The following is a 22,880-nucleotide window of genomic DNA, read 5'->3' as shown; positions in this document are numbered from 1 at the left end:
GCAGTTAAGAGCACTGGCTGCTCTTGCAGAAGAGCTGGGTTCGAATCCCAGTACCCACATGGCAGCTAACAACTCCAGTTCCAGGAGATTAAAGACCCTCTTTTGATCTCTGTGGGCACCTCACAACACAGGTACAGTTACATGCAGGCAATATATTTATACACACAAAAATAAATAAAGAAAAAATATTTTAAAGAGAGAGAGATGACTGGGCTACTTGTAAATATAAGGATACATATTTTTGCACATACTAATAAATTATATTAGTCTAGGGATGTTGCAGTCTTGGGGTTTTCTCTAAGATCTATGACCATTCCAGACATGTGTATTTGGTTATGTTTACAGTACCACACTTGACCCACCCAGGGACCATCAAAGAGAGAGGGCAGAAAGATTGTAAGAGCCAGAGAGGAGGTGCAGGACCATATGGAAACACAGTCCTATGAGTTCCTGGGAACCTGCTCATATGATTCTACAATAATGGCATCAGCATACACAAGTCCCATGCAAACTCAGGCAGACAAAAACCCAGCATAGAATAGGGAAAGTGAACAGCAGAGCCCAATCTTATCTGAAGAAATATTAGCAACTGATTGCTGCTAGGTGAAGAAGAGCTGATCTTCCTAAACAAGGGACTCTAGATAGGCTGACTAGGCCTCAGTGGATGGACTTGCACTGGGGAACATCTGGGGACACTGACTTGACACAGTGAGCCTTAACATGGATGACAGAGTATATGGGCTCCAGTGGGGGAGGGGGGCTATGGGAGGGTGCCAGTGGGGAAGGGGATATAAAGACAAGTAAGATTGTTTGATATTTTCTGTATGAAATACACAAAAGTTCAATAAAAACAAAATTTAAAAATACAAGGGAGGGAGGGAGGGAGGGAGGAAGGAAGGGAAGAAGGGAGGAAGGGAGGAAGGGAGGAGGAAAGGAGGGAGGAAGAGGTTGGACTAAGTCTAGAATTAAGTGCTGGGAACTTTTCAAAGAAGTTAGTCTTTAACATTATTTTGATTAGTTTCCTGCTATCAATGACTTGCTCTCGCAGAGTAGTAGAGAATCCAGGTCAATGAGTATACTTATATTATGTGGCCAGATCTCACAAATATGACCAAGTGTGTTCATACTGAGCAATGGTAGCCTCAATAAGAAAGAATCCTGAAACTCAAAGTCATCTTTCAATCATTTTTACTTTCTTTCTTTAAACTCTGGCATTTTAATAAGTTAATAAACATGAAAAACAACAACAAAAAAGTCAGGCATGGTGTATAAATGTCTCTAGGCTCCAAAATGCTACAAAATATTGGAACAAATGGATCCTAAGATAATGACTAAAATGAGGGTAGCATCTACATTTTCTGAATGAACACTCACAACTTAGGTTTTAGCTCAAGTCTTCAATTTCTCTTTTCATTTCCCTCAGCTTCAGCAGGCTCGATACTGAGCCACAGAATAAAAGAACTGTTTCAGTATGTGGTAGTATATACTAACATGATCTGAAGAGCTTTCAGTATTTTTACTGAATGACTTCTAAGATGAAAAATACTGAAATTGTTTTACTCTATTCTATTAGTAAGAGGTCACACTAAAGAACTTTATTTTTTATTTATTCATTTATTTATGGTTCCTCTTTTCCCCAAGAAGGGGTAAAGAACTATAAATACTATACTTCCCAAGAGCTAGTCTCTTCCTTGACTCCAAAAGAAACAACATGGCTAAATCTCAACCTTATGCACTAGAAATACTAAAGACTTCAAATCTCTCAGTCTATGTACAGGTTGACTAATAAAAACAAGGTGAAATGAGAGGGGTTAAACAAAGGTCTTAATTTCAATACTCCACATTGTATAATTGTATAAGATTTCACTAATATTAACAAATTTTTCTATTTCAAAGTCAAATTATCAATAAACAGATTAATCTAGGACACACTACTCTTTTTAATTTACTTAAAACAAGATTACTCTTTAAATAGCAGAATTTGCTGAACTGGGAACTTGGGCGCAAGCAAGGTGCATACACTGACCCCAACACTGAAAAACAAAAGGATGGAATTAGTTAAAGTATGGGGTATTACTTTATCTTATTTTACTTTGTTTTCATAATGTCTTCAAGATGTTATTTTCCATCTTTTATATTTATGTATATTTTTATTGAATTTTTGTGCATTTCATATAATAGATCTTAATCGAATTTAAAGCCTCTCCTCCATCCATGGTTCCCATAGCGCACTCCCCTGCCTGAATTTCATATATTCTAGAATGAACTTTCTCCTTTAGACATACAAAAATCCCTTACACTTAAAAGCAAGTGTCCTCAAACTTTACAGACACACACACTTTCATCAATCAGAGCTTAACCTAAACTACTTTTCTAATACCAAATTGATAGTTTCTTAAATCAACTGATAAACATTATTATCATCTCTACAAAATATTCCTGCAAGCACATAAAGTTCATATTTATATCACAATATTTGTAACTTATACATATTTATTGTTATCCCATTATGATAGCGTATAAACAAGTAAAATTAATAAAAATAGCAAAGGATTAATAAAAAACAACAGGTCTCAAGACATGCAATTAAGAGAATGATAAATTTACTCATTCAACAAATTTATCCGCATTTTCTATGTACGAAGTACTATTCTAGGTACTGCAGATACAGTAGAGAACATGGAATTCACATTCCAACAAATATAATTTAAATGTGCTTTGGTTGGGTAGGAAAGAATCACTAGGTAAGCCAAAAACCCAGAAATGTTTAGCCTAAGTTGCACTTTTAACTGTAATGTAGTCCATTAATTTAAATGTTATAGAAGAAAACAGAATCAAAGAACATGTCAGAAATGTGCCACTGAAGATTGCATCTACAGAGTAAACTATAAACAAGGACTATACTTTTTACTTCTTTGAGTTTTTAGTTCACTTCCTAACCACAAATAAAATGTGGTCTATTGTCAACTTTATATATAGCCAACTTCAGTGTATTTTAAGGAAGCACTGTATACAAAAATAGTGGAACACCTGTAAATAATTTTAGAAATAGTCTAACTCCAACCATATGTGCTCTTTTTTCTCCTTTCTCATCCATTCTATAAACACTATTTTTGTGAGGGAGCTACCAGCAAGTTTGCCTTATCAGAGGCTACAATAAAGCTGTCTAAAAGTTGGGCAAATTCTAAAGAAGCTGAAAATGGGAATATGAGGCTAACCCAGAGTGGGGGATGGGGAGAATATATCAGACTGCACACCTTTCCTTCTTCTGGAAGAAAATGTACATCATATTAACTTCATTGACAGCAATCAAACTACATTTAGTATTGATCATATCTAACAAATTGCTATTTTGACCAAAAAAGATTAAGACCATTTATGAATTCTAAAGTGAATGAATAGAATAAAATGTGATCTAAAGATTAGTAAGGTAAATTTCAGAAACAATGATTATCAATAGCTATGGTTCTTAGAGAAAACTGAATAATCAATCATATAAAGTAAGTTAAAAGTATGTGTACCATCATAAATAAACAGTGCAATGCATGTCACATTATTAGAGCACATACAAAGATAATCTAAAATTGGCTTTTTTGCAGAAGGCATTTATTGACAATACAATACAACTTTATCCACAGAAAGTACTATCTACAGAAAATGCTATTTAGACAAAAAAGAAACTGATTGGTGTTACTGAGAATGTTTTTAAAGAGGTGAAGAAGGGCTCATGTAGATATCTGAAACAGAAAATAATTCTATAATCTTAAGTATAGCAAAATTTTGATAACTATTATTTTCTTCTTTATTTCAGTATTTTCCAAATTCTCAAATATGCAATACATTGTAAAAGTTCAAACAAAGCTACTAAATGACATTTTCCATTTAAAGGCTTTCCATTAATATTGGTGTAACATAATCTACTCTTTTAGAAATACCAAATACCAAGAAATGTTCATCCAGGGCTGAAATGGCTCAGCAGTTAAGATCATTGGCTGCTCATGCAGAGGAACAGGGTTCAATTCCCAGCACCCACATGGCAGCTAAAAACCATCCATAATTCCAGTTCTAGGGGAATCTGACACCCTCTTCTGGCCTCCACAGGCATTGTACAACATGGGTGCACTTATATACATGCAGACAATACACTCATACACTTTAAAAAAAAAAAAAAGACTAAGCACCCACATGGGAGCTAACAGCCATTCATAATACCAGTTCCAGGGATCCTATTCCCTCTTCTGGCCTCCACAGACATTGCATACATGTGTACACTTACATACATGCAGGGAATACACTCATATACTTAAAATAAAAATAATAAATATTTAAAAAATGTTCATCCAAGAAATAAAAATCTCACTCTATGAAAAAAAATGTTAAAATTTTTAAAAACAACTTGCTCAAATGCATTATCATTATCAGTACCTGAAATAAAAGAAGATTTTTTTTGTTTTGGTCTTTTTGAGACAGGGTCTCCCTGTAGCCCCAGCTGACCTGGAACTCACAATGTAGATCATTCTGGCCTTGAACTCACAGGGATCCGCCTGTCTCTGCCTCCCAAGTGCTGAGATTAAAGGCGTGCACCACCACACTCAGCTCAAGAAACTTTTTTTTTTTTAACATATTATCCATCTCAGCATGATGGTTCATACCTATAATCCTAGCAATTAGTAGACAGAGGCATGGGTCACTACAAGTTTGAGGCCATTACAAATTCCAAGTCTTCAAGAGCTATATAATGAGACTCTGTCTCAAACAAACCAAAAATTGTTCATGTCCCAACCAAACATATAACAAGTTGGGTATCCTGACAAACACTTATAATCCCAACTCCAAGGTAGGCAGAAACAAAAGGATTGCTGGGACAGGCTAGATTCTGGCCTACTCAAGAAAACATAAGCCCAAGGTTTGTGGAGAGACTCTGACTTTGGGGAAAAGGTAGAGAGTGACATAGAAGGACATATGATGCCCTTTTCTGGTCTCCACATGTGTACACAGGCACAAGTACCCTCACACATGTGAACATCTGCACAGACACAAAAATAAATCTTTTAAGTTTATCCAAGGGGCTGGAGAGATAGCTCAGTAGTTAAGAACACAAGATGTTCTTGCAGAGGACCCAGGGTCCTAACAACCATCTGTACTTCAGTTCCAAGGGACCCAATGCCCTCTTCTGATCTCTGAGGGCACTGCACAACACAGGTGCACTTACATACATGTAGGCAATACACTCACACATGAAACAAAAATAATTTTTTTAAATAAAAAGCTTATCCACAAAATCATGCAAGTCAGCTTAAGGCTAACACCAAGGTAACTTCTGAGTTACCTGCAAAAGTAAGGCATTTAGCTGAAATACTAGACCAATATGGATAAATATCTGCTTAGGTATAATTTGTTGTATAAGAAGTAAGATTTTCTTTTATATACTAGCATACTGAAAAGCTGATTGGGATGGGGGGAAAACGTTCATTAGGAATAAAGATCTGCTCTGGCAGAGAACCTGAGTTCAGTTACCAGTATCCACATGGTGAATGACAACCCTGAGTAACTCCAGTTCTAGGAAATCTGATGCCTTCTTCTGGCCTCTGAGGGGAACAGTCATCACATGGTGCACATACATACATGCAGTCAAAATATTCATACACATAAAATAAAAATGAAGAGATCTTGGTTCAGACCTTTGGAGACTGCCTGAGAGCGTCTGACTTAGCCTCCATGGCATGAGCTTGTCATACCACACTGTGCCCATCCCCCTGCTTTGGAACCAGTTACAGTCCTTCATACTGCCCCAGGACCAGGATTCCTTGCTGCCTAGTAGGGACCAGCACATCCATCTCCCTGGACCTTGGTACTAGTGATCTGAGGCTTCTGAAGCACTCCTAACTAGCTAGGTCCACTTCGCACTCCTGGAGAGTCCCTGAGTAGCCTGACTAGATTCATCTGGCCCCTCCAACATATAATCAAGAGAGAACCTGAAGCCTAGATCAACCAGCTTTTCATATCCAATCAGAAAGCAATCAAGGTACATCAATAATATAAACAGAATCAGACTTCAATTCAACAAAAGAAAGTTGGCGTTTCATACCAGAACCACAAAAAAAAAAAAGAAAAGAAATTCACATGCCAAAACCACAACGAAAAAATAGTAACATGAAAAAACAAAATAATATGTTCCCAACAAACACCACCCGTCCTGTAGAAGAGTTCTACAATAAGAAACCCCTACATATAACCCAGGACACAGAATTGAAAACACAATCATAAATATTATCAAAGAATTCAATAAATTTAAAGAACAAACAACTCAAAGAACGAAAAGAAGATAGGAATAAATATCTGACTAAATTCACAAAAGAGATACAAATAATGAAGAAAACTCATGCTAAAATGAAGAGGAAGTGAAAAAATAAGTCAGTTTGAAACAACAGGAAAAAGCTCACTATTAGAATGAGTGAAATGGAAAACAGAGTATCAAGATTGTGTGATAAAGTTGAAGAATTGGACTGCTCAAGCAAAAACCACCAAATTAAAAAAAAAAAAAAACAGGAATGGAATATGCAAGCAATGTGAAACACCATGAAAATACAAAATTTACACCTGATAAGCATAGAGGAAGGAGAAGAATCTCAGGTAAATGGTACTGACCAAGTCTTCAACAGGATTATAGAAGAAAATTTCCCAAAATTAAGGAAAGACATACCCACACAAGTACAAGAAGCACGGAGCACACCAAACAGACAGGACCAGAAAAGAAATTCCCCACAGCATATCATAATAAAAACACTAAATGTATAGAAGAAGGAGAGAATACTGAAAGCTGCAAAAGAAAAACAACAATTCAAATATAAAGAAAAACCCATCAGAATAACAGCTGACATTTCAATGCTAATTGTGAAAGCCAGAAGAGCCTAGACCAAAGTACTCCCAGTTCTAAATGACCATAGATAGAACCAGAATACTCTACCGAGCAAAACTGTCTATTATAGTTGAAGGGGAAAGAAAAATCTTCCATGACATGAACAGGTTGAAAAAAATTCATGTCATGGGCTAGAGAAATGGCTCAGCGGTTAAGAGCACTGACTGTCTTGCAGAGAATCCCCAGAAGAGCCTAGACCAAAGTACTCCCAGTTCTAAATGACCATAGATAGAACCAGAATACTCTACCGAGCAAAACTGTCTATTATAGTTGAAGGGGAAAGAAAAATCTTCCATGACATGAACAGGTTGAAAAAAATTCATGTCATGGGCTAGAGAAATGGCTCAGCGGTTAAGAGCACTGACTGTCTTGCAGAGAATCCGGTTTGATTCCCAGCACCCACATGGCACCTATGAACCGTCCTTAACTCCAGTTTCAGGGGAATTCAAAGCCCTCTTCTGATCTCCACAGCATTGCATGACATGGGTGCACTCACATACATGGAGGCAATACACTCATACACATTTAAATTCATGTCAATCAAACCAACTCTTCGGAGACTATGCAAAGCAATACAAAAGACTGAAGAAAGGACTAAGTATACCCTAGATGCAACAGAAAGAAACTAAATGAAGGTATAATTGTGAAAGGAAATGAAGGGAAGGGGAAGGAGAAGCGGAGAGGAGAGGAGGGGAAGAAGGAAGAGGAGGGGGAGGGGGAGGGAAAGGGGGTATGGGCAAGGGGAAGGGGGATAGAAAAGGACACCTGACATTGACCTCTGGCCTCCGCATGCATGCATGCACATGTGCATGTGCATCTCAACACACATGTGCACACACAAGTGAATATTTATACATGTATATACCATACACCAAAAAAGAAAAAAAAGACAGAAAATTTTAGCATCAGTTAAGTCATTTAAAGACACAACAAGCACCGGGCATGGTGGTACATGCCTTTAATCCCAGCACTTGGGAGGCAGAGGAAGGTGGAACTCTGTGAGTTCGAGAGGAGTTCAAGACCAGCCTGGTCTACATAGTGAGTTCCAGGCTGACTGGGGCTCCAGGAAGACCCTGTCTCAAAAAAAAAAAAAAAAAAAAAAAAGACACAAGAAGCATAGGAGCCTCCTTGTCTTTTTTCACTATTTCTGGTATTCAGGGTTGCCTACAAAGCCTCAGCAGAAGCCTCATGTTATTCTCCCTGCACAGGACCACTGACATTAAGATGCTTCTTGTTGGATTGCCCAACTCTTCAGTCCAATATGTTACAGAAATTCAGTCCAATAGAGTCTTCCAGAAGAATATCCAGGGTATCAAGTTAAACATGTCCTGGTCCTTCTGTGGAAACCTTTAACACTTATATCACAGGTGTCCAAGAGCGCCATCACCCTCACTGGGCTTCCCTTCTACCACTGTTGAGGCCTGCTGCTTGGAGAGTTTTACTGTGACATAAGAGCATCATAGGGACAACTGGAAGTAGGAGCCATGCTGTTACTCCTGAGGAAACATCGTGCCTTCAGCAGAAAAACCTTCAAGTAGCATCCAGGGACTCTGGGGAGAAAAAGAGAAATAAATTAATGGCATTGCTGCATGACGCATACATAAATAAGAATGTCTGTCCTTCAGTTCCTAAGCTATTTATGCCAATTTCTTGTGCCCCTCAAGAAAAATTCAAATACTTAGTTGTTCATTTACCACAACTCAGGAAACTGAGAAACAGATCACAGATTAGTTTCAGATTAACTAAGTGTAATTAATTTTTTTAATGATGAAAGGAAGATCTTGACAGATTCTATGAAGGCTCAAGTAAAAAACAAAGGCAACTGGAATGCAAGCTACATAGTTGATAAAGTCACTTATAAAACATAACTGAAAAACAAAAATTCATATTTTTTATATTTTTTTAAATTTTACCTTCGCTTTAACATTCTCTCTCTCTCTCTCTCTCTCTCTCTCTCTCTCTCTCTCTGTGTGTGTGTGTGTGTGTGTGTGTGTGTGTGTGCATGCGCACGCACATGTGGATGAAGGTCAGAGAAAACTTGTGGGAGTCAGTTCTCTCCTTCTACCATGTAGCTTCCAAGGATCAAACTCAGGTTGTCAGGTTTGGCAGCAAGCACCCTTATCCACTGAGCTATATCACTGGCCCCTACTTTTTACAAAATTTAAACAACATGAAGGTTTTTGTGAAAATATATGGTTCTTCTAAGTTAAAGACTTCAATTTGAAACTCAGCTCTTTTATCTATTCTCATTGCTTCAGGACAAGCAAAGGGTAAACACACAGTTTATCATCTAAATCAGAACATTATTGAGGAAAAATGTAAGAGTATTAGTAATACTTGGCTAGTTGGCATATATTAGAGTTGATCCAGGCAAAAAGAAACACAAGGTCTCTTATCCAAATAAGTATTAGTCATACCATGGGATGTAATAATTACCAAATGAATGCTTCAAATAATGCCTGGCACAGCTCTCTACTTATACCAGGATAATCTACATTTAGAAATGGTCTCTCGTAGTAAGATTTAAAACACACTGTTATATGGCCCTTCTTCAAACAAAGTATTTTAGCACTGATGGTCCACAATATAACACTTTCAAAATGTGTTTTTTTTTAAAAAAATCAATAAATGGTAATCACTTTTTCATAGCCAGCAATGTATAAAATGTGCTATCTACAAATATATAATATATTCTATCCAAAATTAACAAGTTAAAAATTTCCCAGTTTTTTTTTCTATTGATTACCCACAGTTAAAAGCTCTCAAAAACAATAAACATGCCCCCAACTCATAAACAAGCAAGTGCTATAATCCCAAAAGAGAGTTTCATACCATCACAGTTATGGAAAATGCTTGCAGCAAGATTCCCTTTTGATTTCCTTGTAGAAAAGCATTTTTCTCTCTCTCCAAGCAGCAGGTTCTTTGGTTCTTCATAGTCCATTTCCTCATTTGCTAGCTGTTGGGCTCCAATGATCCAGTAACCGAACAGGTGTATTAAGTAACAGCTGTCAACATGAAATGCCAGGACTCTACCAATCTGTTTCCCCACCTCTGTAGTGTAGTGGGTAAGGATCAGAAATAGGACTTCTCATAAACAAATATGCACTCTTTCAACATACTTAAATTCATACCTACTACATGCCAGGCATGCTGGGAGCGCATCTGGACCCTGTCACTCCAGCCAATCACACCTTTTCGGAAGGAAGTCAATATACACATAGATATGTAAATGTTGGAATGAAATTGATTAAGGCTTCTCTGAAAAACCGAAACTAAGAACTTGAATTCTCTGACAGAGAATTTCAATGGTTATCATATAAATTATGTGTGTCCATACATACCAGGGCATAAGAAGTGGTATACCAATCATATGTGGTATTAAACTCACAAAGATCTACATCTCTATGAGTTCTTATGCTGTGGCTATAATTCTGTAATTCAAACGATTTGTTCATGTTGCATGGTAAATAAAAACTAGAATAATGCTGCTTTTGGCATTTTCTTTTGACAAATTTTCAAAGGTAAGCATACCTGAAAACTCACTGATAAAATATATTTTTTATTGCTTTTGAAATGGCTTCAAGTACTAAAATTCTAAAACAGTTTGGGAGAGGAGCAACTCAGTTTCAGAAAAGAATGAATTTTGTAGTCATGTGATTCTGAAGCCAGTAGAAGAATAAACCACCAGTCAATAATAATTGCTAGGAGTACACTGACATCTTCAAAAGACTACACATTCCCCTACTCTGTGGGAGCATTTGTATTTTTAATTGAGCCAATAAGCATTTGTATTTTTAATTGGGCCAATTCTCTAGAAAAAAATCCCAGCTCCAAGCAACAACAAATAATATGAAAACAAGAGAGATCTATGAAACAATATTAGTATAATATGCGAGTGAAAGCATTATACAACTATCAATCCTGTCAGAAATGGGCACTGTTACAGGCTCTTTTAAAAACCACATGGAAGGGTAGGCATGGTAGCACTTGCCTTTAATCCCAGCACTCGGGAGGCAGAGGCTAACAGATCTCTGTGAGACTGAGGCCAGTCTAGTCTGGCCAGCTGAGGCTATAGGGAGGCTCTGTCTCAGAAAAGACCAAATAATAATAATAATAATAATAATAATAATAATAATAACAATTTTTAAAAAGACATGGAGCAATGAACCTGAGCAAAATAGCAAGAGGCACAAAAGTACTCATCCTTTCTGATCATAAACAAATACCACCAGGATGAAAGAACAATTATCCAGTGATATTATTCTATTACATCTGCTAGACTAAAAGACTGTCTACCTACAAGATCATGTTGTGTACACAGATACATCAGGCTTGGTTAGCTTACCATAATCAGCTCTATGTCATTACAAATATTGTCTCTACACGCTCCAGATTTATTTAATGTATTTCTATAACAGGGAAATTAAGAGTTCAAAAATATTACCTGAACTCAACTCCAAAGAAAATTTCTACATTAGATCATACTTACTGCCTCTTTAATTTCACAGGAGAAAACATGTATCTGAAATTCCTCTGAACCATGCGAACTCTCTGTAAATGCAAAGCAATTGCTCTCTGTTGTTCCATCATGCCCTCGTGCACAGAACAGCACTTTATAGATTGGGAAAGATGCTATCTCCACATTCCTGGATTGGTCTATGATTCTGCAGTAACAAAAAATGAGATAAAATATTAACTGTCAAAAAAAAACTCAATATATAATAAATTTTATATATATATATAGCTTAAAATCACAAAAATAGTTACTAATATAAGAAAAATTATCTTCGTATTACTGAAATTAATACGTATTACACACAAATTCATTTTCTTTTAAAAATTTCTTTATTCTTGTGTTTCCTACAATCTAATTCATTTACTCCAAAGCCAAGTATACATACATCACTCATTTTAGTGGTCTTGATCTTGTTCTGTTAAAAACAATGTCAGTAAACGAAAACAAGACACCAAAGTAGGAGAAAGACTGTTGGGAACAAAGCAGGAGAGAGGAGGGGGATAAGAGAGAATAAGAGGAAGTGAAAATGCCCAAAACTCAGTATACATACACATATTAAAGTGTAAAAGGATTTAAAACGAAGCACTTTTCAGATTTCTTTAAATAAAGATATTTAACTGAAAGACAAGAAAAGGAGGTTTTAGCATAGAAAGTCCATTTATTGTGTAGGTGTGGGTATAGGGTGCAGGTATATGAGTGTGGAGGTGTAGGGGGTAGGGAGTGTATGTTATGTGTGGGTGTGTATCTGTAGATGTTTCTGTGTGTTCGTGTGAGTGTGTGTGTGCCCCAGGTGCACATGGAGACCAGAGTTCAACCTTGGGTATCAATCCTCAGAGGCAGTCTACTTGGTGTTTGGTTGTTTTTTTCCCAGCCATGATGGTGGCCAGCAAACCTCAGCAAACCTGCCCTGGCCCCACCTCTCAGCTCTGGAGTTACAGGAACACAATCATGTCTTATTTCTTTTTTTTTTTTTTTAAACCTGGGTGTTAGGGACCCAAACTCAGGTCCTCCTGTTTGCATAGAAAGCATTTTTACTCACTGAATCATCTCCTCAGCCCCTTACCTTGATTTCTGAGACAGGATCTCTCACTGGGACAAGTGGCTCACTGATGAGGCTTGACTAGCTGGACAGAAAGCCCCAGGGATCCACCTATCTCTGCCTCCCCAGTTTAGCATTAGAAATACATGCCACCATACCCAGCTTTTTATATGGGTACTGAGTATCAAACTCAATGCTCACTTTATTCACTAAGCTATCTCCCTAATCCCCAGAGTCCATTTTTTTTCAGACAGCTCCTATATTTATCTAATCCCCAAGTTATTCAAATCAAAGAAGGCCAAAGAAGGTCAGGCAGTTCCAAAGATAGTCTCAACAATAGAATATACAAGCTGAAAAGAGCTTGTAGGATTTAGAAGAAAGTAATTATCTGACTTTCCTTGCATATGCCTGTGTTTGATGTAAAAACCCAAGATTCCTTCATGATCTCAAACTGGAAACCAGTAGGATGGACTAAGGTGGAGTGATTAGAGAGGCAAATGAAAGCACTTTTTGTCAAGATGTGTTTAGAAAATTGAAACTAAATAGAAACATTAAAAGACATTTTTGAGGACTTGGGAGATAACTCAGTCTATAAAATACTTGCCTTATGAGTAAGAGGACCTAACTTAGATCTCTAGAATGCAAGGGGTGTGGGGGGGTGGGGGTGAGTGTGATGGGTGACCTGTGCTTATAATCCCAGCACTGGGCTGAGGAGGTAGAAACAGGTAGATCCCTAAAGCTCACTGGCCAGACAGTTAACCAGCTAGCCTAGCTTACTTTGGCAAATTCAAGGCCAGTAAGAGACTCTGTCTCAAAAAATCAAGTGAAAACAAAAATTTTAAAAAGGCCAGGTATGATGGTATACACCTTTAATCCCAGCACTCCAGAGGCAGAAGCAGATGGAGCTCTGAGTTCAAGGCCAGCCTGGTCTATATAGAGAGTTCCAGGCCAACCTGGGCTACATTGTAAGACCCTGTCTAAAACAAACAAAACAAATCCAAAAAGAAAAAAGAGAGAGGGGAGGGGGTAGTTGGCACCTGGGAACACCCGAAGCTGTCCTTTCGCCTCCACACATACATGTACCCACACACACATGCATTACACCAAGACATTGGGACATTTTTAGGCTACCACACAAACAAGATATTTATAACATATTTTCCTAAAACACTCAAAGTATTTTTCATCAAAACTTAGTCAATTTATATGACTGTTGCTATTAATTTGGTACTTAGCACTCGGCTATTGCTAGCCTATGAATAATTTTGAAAATACTCTGCAAACAAGAACATTTTCTAAGCCTGAATGTAATGACCTTTTTTGCCCTGCAGATCTACAGAGTGTAAGTTAATTTACAGTTATATTCTACATCTGATCTATGATATAACATACTTATCACCAATTAAAACACTTAATAGAGAACTAAAGAAAAAAAGTTAAAGCTCACCTCACAGAACCTTCTGGAACATTTGGCACATATAGAGTAACAGGAAAAGGGTACTGACTGGAAGATCTCATGGTTGCCATTGCCCGTAAAGCCTCCACTTCATTACGTGGGGAAGAAACCTTCATACATCCTAAGTAGGTCAATTTGTTAAATAAAACACTATCTTCTTCAGGATGTCCACCAGGGGAAGACGGTCTGGGAGTGGAAATTTCTGAAATAAGAAACAGCCAAAAGTCATTAGTACATGTTCCAATAACAACAAAATGACGAAAATGAACACTTGACAAAAGTCAAGTGTTCATTTTCCTCATTACTAGCTTACTAGCTTGTTTGAACTATGTAGGAGCCCAAACAGAAGGCCAGGAATGGTGGTGGTGCACACCTTTAATCCTACCACCGGGAGGCAGAAATAGGCAGATCTCTGTGAGTTCTAGGCCAGCCTGGTCTACATAGGAAGTTCCACATCAGCTAAAGCTATATAGTGAGACCCTGTCTTTAAAAAAAAAAAATTCAAATGGGATAATTTTTCTTCCTTGATTTTGATTATTACTTTACTCAACTTTACCTTTCTATATAATAAATTGGGGTGGGGCCTTTGCTTTCAGAACAACATAAAGCTCAATTACTGCCAATATCTACCTACATGTGTTAGGTAGTATAACATTTGCCTTTTGTGAACCCTCTTAAAACACATACTCATTTTATCTCCAACCCTTCCTCCTGTTACCCACATTCATACTGCACAAAATTAAAAATATCTGTCTCACTCGAACTAGATTTTTGCAGCATTTTCAATTATTCAATATAATACTTTTAAAACTCTAATTAAAATTTTCCTACTGCAAATCCTAAATATATTAAAATGACTTTATCACACTGATTTTTTTCATTGACAAACAAAAGCCATTCAAAACTAACTGCTTCATATGCCAAACTCTTCAGTCACTAAAACATATTTTCCCTTTTGAACCAGTTCAATATACTAAATTTCCAATAAAATAAAATAAAAACTATAAATCAAACTGAAAATGGTGGCAACAACAGTTATCCTAGTACTGGAGAGGCTGAGAAGGAATATCATGAATTCAAAGCCAGTGTGGACTACATAGCAAAAACCCCATTTCGAAAAACAAAAGACATGATTACAGAAAGTCTTTTTTAAAAAGCTACAAATCATTTAGGTTGAATATTAACATGTTTAAATTATTTAGTATTACTAGAGCTTGTATATATGCTCTTATGCATTTTTGCTAACTTAGAAAATAAGCACATATGAAGAAGCAGCACAGTCCTATGGTATAATCATGCTTCAGTGACAATCAAGCATCACAGATCACGCAGCTTGAATAAACTGATACTTGTGCAACTGAAGTTCTGAAAAGGAGAAGGAAAGGGATTTTTTAAGATGGTTGAGTATATAAATATTTTGCAAATCTGTGTAGCACAAAATGCAAAACTGCATAGATTCCAAGCACAAAAAAGTACTAAAGAAATGGATCAAAAAATGACAGATGATAAAGCTGGTAGGCAAGACCTTAAAATTTTTTCAAATATAAAGGCTGCAGAGATAGCTCAGCAATTAAGAGCACTGGTTGCTCTTGCAGAGGACCCAAGTTCAATCCCAGCACCCACATGGTGGCTAAGCATCTGTAATTCCAGTTCCAGGGGATCCAACATCCTCTTCTGACCTCTGTGGGCACTGCATGACACAGGTACACTTACATACCTGTAGGCAATACACTCATACACATAAATTAAAATTAAAATAATAAATAAAATATTTTTTAATTACAAATATGATAAAGGACAAAAAGTTTTAAGAAAATAAGTAGAAAAGAAAAAGAAAAGGAAAAACTAAAGAAATAACACCTAAATAATATAAAATCTAAACTGAAATACTGAATGGATACTGAACTGGAGAATTTTAAATTACAAAAGAAAAAGTGTTGAAGGAAATTCCTTCAACTAAAGGAACATGACATGAGAGGAAACCGGAAGCACCCAAGAAAGACTGCTCAGGAACTAAGACATAAGGAAGCATTTAGCTTTTGTCAAGGGAGTTCCAGGAGTAGAACAGAATTAATGAGGGGGAGAGAGAAGAATTATCAAGGAAAAAATTGCTGGAAAGTTCCCAAATTTAGTTAAAGATATAAATGTACAGATTTGAGATTCTTAATGATAATCCTTTTAAAAAGATAAACTCAAAGAAAACCACACCCAATAATCAAACTACTGAAAAACAAAGATAATGGAAAAGAAAATTAAAGCAGTCAGGAAAAACTATCAGGTCATAAATAAGGGGGGAAAGATTCAAATAACTGCTTGGGCCTGGAGGTATAGGCCTATAATCTCAACTACTTGAGAGAATTAAAGCAGGAGGATCACAAGTTAAAGGCCTGCCCGAGTTAAAGAGCAAACTGAAGCCAACCTGGGAAATTTGGTGAGATCCCATCTCAAAATAACAAAATAAAAAAGTTGATGATGATATGTCTCAGAGGTAAAGCTGCTGCCTAGTATAGGGTAAGGCCCTAAATTCAATCCCCAAGTACAAGAGAAGAAAAATAATATGGAGAGAGACTGAGAGACAGACACAGACAGATAGAAGAGAATTTCTCATCAGAAACTATGGGGGAGCTAGAGAAATGGCTCAGCAGTTAAAAATGCTTGCTGCTCTTTCAGAGGACCGGAGTTCAGATCCCAGCACCTGAGTTGGGCACCTCACAATCACTTATTAAAACTCCAGTTCCAGGGGATCCAATGCCATCTGGCCTCCACAGGTATCCACAAACACATACACATGTGAGCATATTACGCACACAGACACAAACATAAATTTTTTTTTGTAAAAAGAAAAACTATGGCAATGAGAAGACAGCCAACATTTTTTTAATGCTCAAAAAACAATCAACCAAAAATATCCACCAGCTATCAAGGTAAAACAAAGCCAGTTTCATACAAAGAAAAATGAAAATTCTGAACCACCTCTAAAAGAAATGTTACTGTAAGCTCTTCAACCTGAAGAAAAATAACATAGGGAAATCTACAATATCAAAAGTTAACAGAAACAGCAAGTAAACTCATTTTTCTCATCGCAAATTCTCTTTAAAATGTATGACTTCTGAAAGGAAAATATACTGTATTGTCTATGGACTTTTTAGTGTATGCATGTGTAATACATATGTCAACATAACTAAAAGAGAATTAGAAGGCACTCTTTTATGATTATAATGCATTCAAATTTTGCCTTAAGTGATTAAAAGAAAATTGCCTCCAAGTAAATGTATATTCTGTACTATACAAATTTTCAATAATTCCAAAGAACAGAAAACAAAAACCAAAGAGGAGACAAACAGAAAGCAATAAGATAGCTTTATATATTATATATAGTAATGTCAACTCTATTAATAATTACATTAAAAATGAATGGGATAAGCATCCCAATAGAAGACAGATTATCAAACTGTTCCTTCCTTCCTCACAAGAGAACTATATGTTATCTGCAATAAAATCTGCTTTAAATATAAATATTTAAATAAATTTACATATGAAAATTGAAAAGTATCAACTGAAAAGAAGCTGCAGTGATGGTATTTGTAGAAGACAAGTAGATTTCAAAACTAAAGGAAATAACCAGGATAAAAACAAAAATAATAAAAGAGTTGGGCTAAGAAGATAGCTGAGTGGGTAAAGGGTTTGCTATAGAAGATGAAAATCAGACTTTGGATCCCTAGTACCATGTAAAATCCAGATATGGTGGCATTCACTTGTAAACCCAACACTGAGGTGCAGAAACAGGTAGATGACAGGGTTCACTGGCTAGCCTGCCTAATCAAAACAAGCTCCAAGTTCAGTGTAAGACCCTGTCTCAAAATTTAAGGGAGAGAGTTAATAAAGAAGACAGCCAATATCAATCTCTGACCAGTCTCCACATGCCCACACATGGGCAAGTGTACCTGAACACAAACATACCATACACCACAGAGTAAAAAAAATAATAATAGGGGCTAGAGAGAGACTCAGTTGGTTAAGAGCAGTGGCTGCTCTTCAAAAGAACCTGGGTTCAGATCCCAGCACCCACATAGCAGCTAACAACCATCCATAACTCCAGTTCTAGGGAATCAGATGCCCCTTCTGGCCTTCTTGAGCACCGCATGACACATGTATACTTACATGCAGGCAAAACACTCATACACATAAAATTAAAATAATTATTTAAAAAATACATAAATATATATCCAAAAGAAGAAATTTTTTTAACTTACTTGGTAAGCAAAAGAAATTCATCTTTCCCAGAGACACTCAATATAAGATGTATTTTAAAAATTTTAAAAATTTTTATTTAAAGGGCCCATGAGATAGCTCCAGCAGGTAAAGGTACTTGGGGCCCAGCCTGACAAACTGCATTCAATCCCCAGGATCCACTATAAGAACTAACCCCTACAAGTTGTCCTCTGACCTCCACACATGTGCTATGGCAAGCATGCACCCACGTGTGCATCTGTTTGTGCTCATGCATGCACATACAGATAAATAATAAAATTTTTAAATTATATTTAGGGTAAGAGGTGTTGAGAATTAAGCATATTCTGGGGCTGGAGAGATGGCTCAGCAGTTACGAGCACTGACTGCTCATGCAGAGGACCCAGGTTCAATTCCCAGCACCCACATGGAGGCTACAAACCGTCTTTAATTCCAGTTCCAGGGGAATACGAAGCCCTCTTCTGACCTCTGCAGCACTGCATGACACGGGTGTACTCAGACACATGCAGACAATACACTCATACACATAAAATAAAAGTAATAAATAAATAAAATATAAAAAAGAATTAAGCATATTCTGTATTGTTTATTTATCTTTTATTTTTATAAAAATACATAAAATATGTAATAGTTTATATATGTAGTAGACAAATGTGTGTGTATACACATAAATAAACATGGTACTAAGTACCCTGAAACATAAATGTAGCCACAGTATGTTCATATATACTAAGACCTGGCAAATCACCAAACCAGTAAGAAGTCTTATACACATGTACTCCTACCCCCAACCAATGCATTACAAATATTTTCTCCTAGCCTATTATCTGTCACTGAACCACATATATATCTTTCTTAGAAGATTTAAAGTTTTATGTATTTAAATGTAGCTATTGTTTACTTTCCTGGTTTGACTTTTCCTACCTGATACCAAAAAAAAGAAAAAAAAAAAAGTCTCTGAAATTTTCTTCTTATTTGCTTATTGTTAACATCTTATTTTCTTTTCCAGGGATAGAAATCAAACTGCAGCCATGCTACAAAACTGTTCTATCATTCAAGTCCTTAATTTTCACTTAATTATTTGATCCAATAGGAGAAACTTCATTGTACAATGAGTCAGGATCTAACTTTCTTTTATTCATTATGAGAAGCAATTGCCCCCCAATATCATTTATTGAATATTCATCATTTATTCTGCAGAATTATGAACTTTATCCTGTTCTCTTTCGTTCTAATCATATTTCATTCTTTTTCTAGTAATCTTGCTTTGGCTAGATTTCCTAGTATAATTTCTGAGTCATAGAGATAGGTATCCTGTGTCATCTGTTCCTGTTCAGATGCATCTTAAAAGTAATGCACCTAAAATATAGGAATAAAATATAGCATTTTGATAGATATCATTTCTCTGGTTTAAAAATGTCCTTCTGGTCTCAGTTTGACAAGTACTTTATATAAAATAGGCTTTGATTTCTATTCTGTGCCCAGTGATAGGAATTTTTTCCTCTTTGTACCACTTATGTGGTAAAGCATATTCATACATTTTTAATGTGGAATCATCCATTATGATTACACATAGTCTATCATACCCCATTGCTTAAAAACTTTGACCTAACCCTAAACTTATCTTAAAGCAAAACCAAAAACTGGATCATTAGGTTCCAAGCCAATTAAGATCATCCCCCCATTACAGTGGCTTATTGAGGGCTTTGAATATGAAAACAGGCCTACATCTACGAACTCATGTAATTTCCCTGGTCAGCTGGTCACATCAGAGTGAAACACTGAACCCTTGTCCAATTAGTAAAGGAACAAATTCTTTCTGTCACCAGGCATGAACAGATCACCTAACCTTACCTATCAATTTCTGCTAGTAGCCATTCTGTAACAGTGAAGTAATCTAGTTAAGGAGAAGAAAGACATGGAGGAAACCTGAGCTCAGCAGACTATAAAAAGCACTACCAGAACCAAGATCAAACTGTTCAATGGTTTTTAACCTAGCCCACGTGCAATTCATTTGGGCTCTGTTTGTTGTTGTTTATTTTGTTTTATTTTTGTTGTTTTTTTTAAATACAGGATCTCACTACATAACCCTGGCTGGCCCAAAACACACACACTAAGGCAGCCCGGAACTCACATTAATCAACGCTATTTAGAAACTGATATTCAGAGTATAAATCCCGTTCATACACAGTTGTACTTTCATGAATTACACTGATGGAACTGATATGCTGTGTATTTGAAATGTTTACAAATTATAATTTAAATAAGGATAGTTAAACAGTACAAAATGCACATGATATGAAAGATTTTATCCATTACACTACCCTTTTTTTTACTTATTTTTATTTTATGTGTATAACTGTTTTGCCTGAATATAAGTGCACCACATGTATGTAAACCAGCAGAGGCCAGAAGAAAGCATTAGATCAAATGGTTGTTAACCACCATTTGGGCACTGGGAGTCAAACCTGGGTCCTCTCCAAGAGTGGTGCCCTTAACCAATAAGCATTCTCTCCAGTCCCCATTACACTATTCTTTGATACCAAGAACTTATTAATTTGTTCAACAAGTACCAATGACACACTATGTGCCAAATACCAGAAGTAAAATGAGGATCCTATTTATTCAAACATCGTGTTTATTCTCAAAAGGCATATATATATGCAAAACCATAAGAACCAAAGAAGGAACTCTCAACCAGTACTGAAGTCCTGGTAGCCTTGGTGTGACTTTTAAAAACTAAGGGTGGGCACAGCTGCTACTGCCTATACTCCTAGCACACAGAAGACTGAAATAGGAAGAGGACAAGTTTGAGACCAACCTGAGTGACACTGTCTCAAAGAAAATAATAAGAGGCTGCAGAGATGTCTCAGAAGTTAAGAAAGCATGTGTGCAATCATGAGGGCCAAAGCTTGGATCCCATCACCCATATAACAACCCCTGCATCCTGAAAATATCTAAAACTCCAGTTCTGAGGATTCTGACAAACACCCATCAATACACACACAAATAAATTTTTTTAATAATTAAAGGCAAGTTTAAACTAAGAATTTTCTAATTTTCATCTAAAACTTTTTGTTATTTTCTTCCATTTCTCTTATCATCTTCAAGTTTCCAATATAGTACCTGTGTTAGATGGGTCCAAAATTAACTGAAGAGATGGCTTATTTGCTTGGCTGGCTGGAACATCTCCAAACGAATGGCCTGAAATCTCCCCAGAAGCCTGACAATCAACAAGCAGACTGTTTTGCCCTTTCTCAGAATCTCTCAAAATCTCTTCCATGGCTTTTTCCAACTGTTCATCACCATTGGAAGCTATCTACAGACAAAGCAAGACAATTTTTTTTCAATTCAATTTTAATTATGGAGATTAATTTTATTAAAATGTACCATTTCAGGAAGAAATTAAAATCTAAATGTTCATGTATATAGTTAATAAATACTGAGGATTTATATAATAATACCTAATTTCAGATAACATAACACATTGAAATCCTGAATAATAAAACCAAATAAATGAAAGAGGGCTTATAATAATTCTTCATAAAACATTTGAGCTCACTTCCAACATGTGATACAAAATCTTACTTAAAGGGCTGGTGAGATGGCTGAGTGGGTAAAGGTGCTTGCTACCGAGTTCAAAGACCTGAGTTGAATCTCCTGAACTCACATGGTTGAAGGAGAGGACAGACTTTTGCAAGTTGTTCTCTGACCTCCAAAAGTGCTATATCACACACAAGACACATACATGTACTCACATACACAACAATTTTCTAAATTTGCCTTAAAATGTTATTTAAAGAGATTATTTTTCCTCTTTTTTGTTTTCTTTTGCTTTGCTTTTATTTTTAGAACTATATTCTAAAATTCAAATCTTCTTAATTTTATGCATTTTAAAGGGAAAAGTGGATACATTTAAATAGGATGTTGAAAATATCACTTAAAAGACCATATTTCTTAGAATCATACTATAAACCTTTCCAATTTCTTTATAATTGTTTCCTAACTGCCAAAGAGTACTGCTAATTTCCTTTAAGTTAATTTGACATATTTTCCTTTTTTAGGATTTATTTTTATTTTATGTGTATGAATATATTGCCTGCATGTATGTAAATGCATCTGTGTTTATGCAATGCCCGTGGAGGTCAGAAGAGGGTGTTGAATCTCCTAGAACTGGAGTTATGGATAATTGTTAGCCACCATGTGGGTACTGAGAATCGAACCCAGGTCCTCGAAAAGAAGTCAGTATTATTAACCACTAAGTCATCTCTCCAGTCTGACATGTTTTTTTCTTAAAAGCAGATGAAGCACAAGGTCTAAGTAAATAAATGATGTATTAAGCACAAGAATGCTAAAATACAATTATCTTTTAAAAATCTGATGATTTGAATAAAACCATGTACTAGACATAATACAAATTAACTAATAATCTCACTTTTATAATATATTTTTGACACATTAGTACATTCAAATGCTTTACTTAATACTATGAAAAAGTCATAAACACCACATAGCATTTGATTACTTTTTCTATTCCCATTTACAGAGGATAGTTACCAATTTTAATGCACATATACCAGGGCATACTTTCTTTCTATTCTTTGAGTTCTGAAAGGCAACACAAAATTTTCAAAAAGAAAAGAGAAAGGTAAAGGGAATGGGAAGGGAAAGGGGAAAGGAGAAGGGAGGGGAGAGGAGG

At 36.2% G+C, this 22,880-nt stretch overlaps 1 protein-coding gene across 5 annotated transcripts in view; it reads right to left on the bottom strand.

The window, feature by feature from the left end:
• Rabgap1l (RAB GTPase activating protein 1 like) overlaps window positions 1-22,880 on the bottom strand; it is an 848,174-nt gene that overhangs the window by 729,471 nt on the left and 95,823 nt on the right. For all 5 annotated transcript variants that reach the window (XM_008826096.2, XM_029560173.1, XM_017796360.2 and 2 more), the window contains exons 3-5: window positions 21,308-21,500; window positions 13,922-14,132; window positions 11,409-11,583 (exon numbers count right to left, since the gene is read on the bottom strand). In XM_008826096.2, coding sequence (XP_008824318.1) covers window positions 11,409-11,583; window positions 13,922-14,132; window positions 21,308-21,500 — 579 coding nt within the window. The remainder of the gene's footprint in view (window positions 1-11,408; window positions 11,584-13,921; window positions 14,133-21,307; window positions 21,501-22,880) is intronic.

Source organism: Nannospalax galili, unplaced genomic scaffold, assembly GCF_000622305.1.
Source record: "Nannospalax galili isolate Female #2095 unplaced genomic scaffold, S.galili_v1.0 scaffold429, whole genome shotgun sequence".
NCBI lineage: Eukaryota > Metazoa > Chordata > Mammalia > Rodentia > Spalacidae > Nannospalax > Nannospalax galili.
The sequence above is the reverse complement of the archived record's forward strand: the minus strand, read 5'-3'. Positions and strand labels throughout refer to the sequence as shown.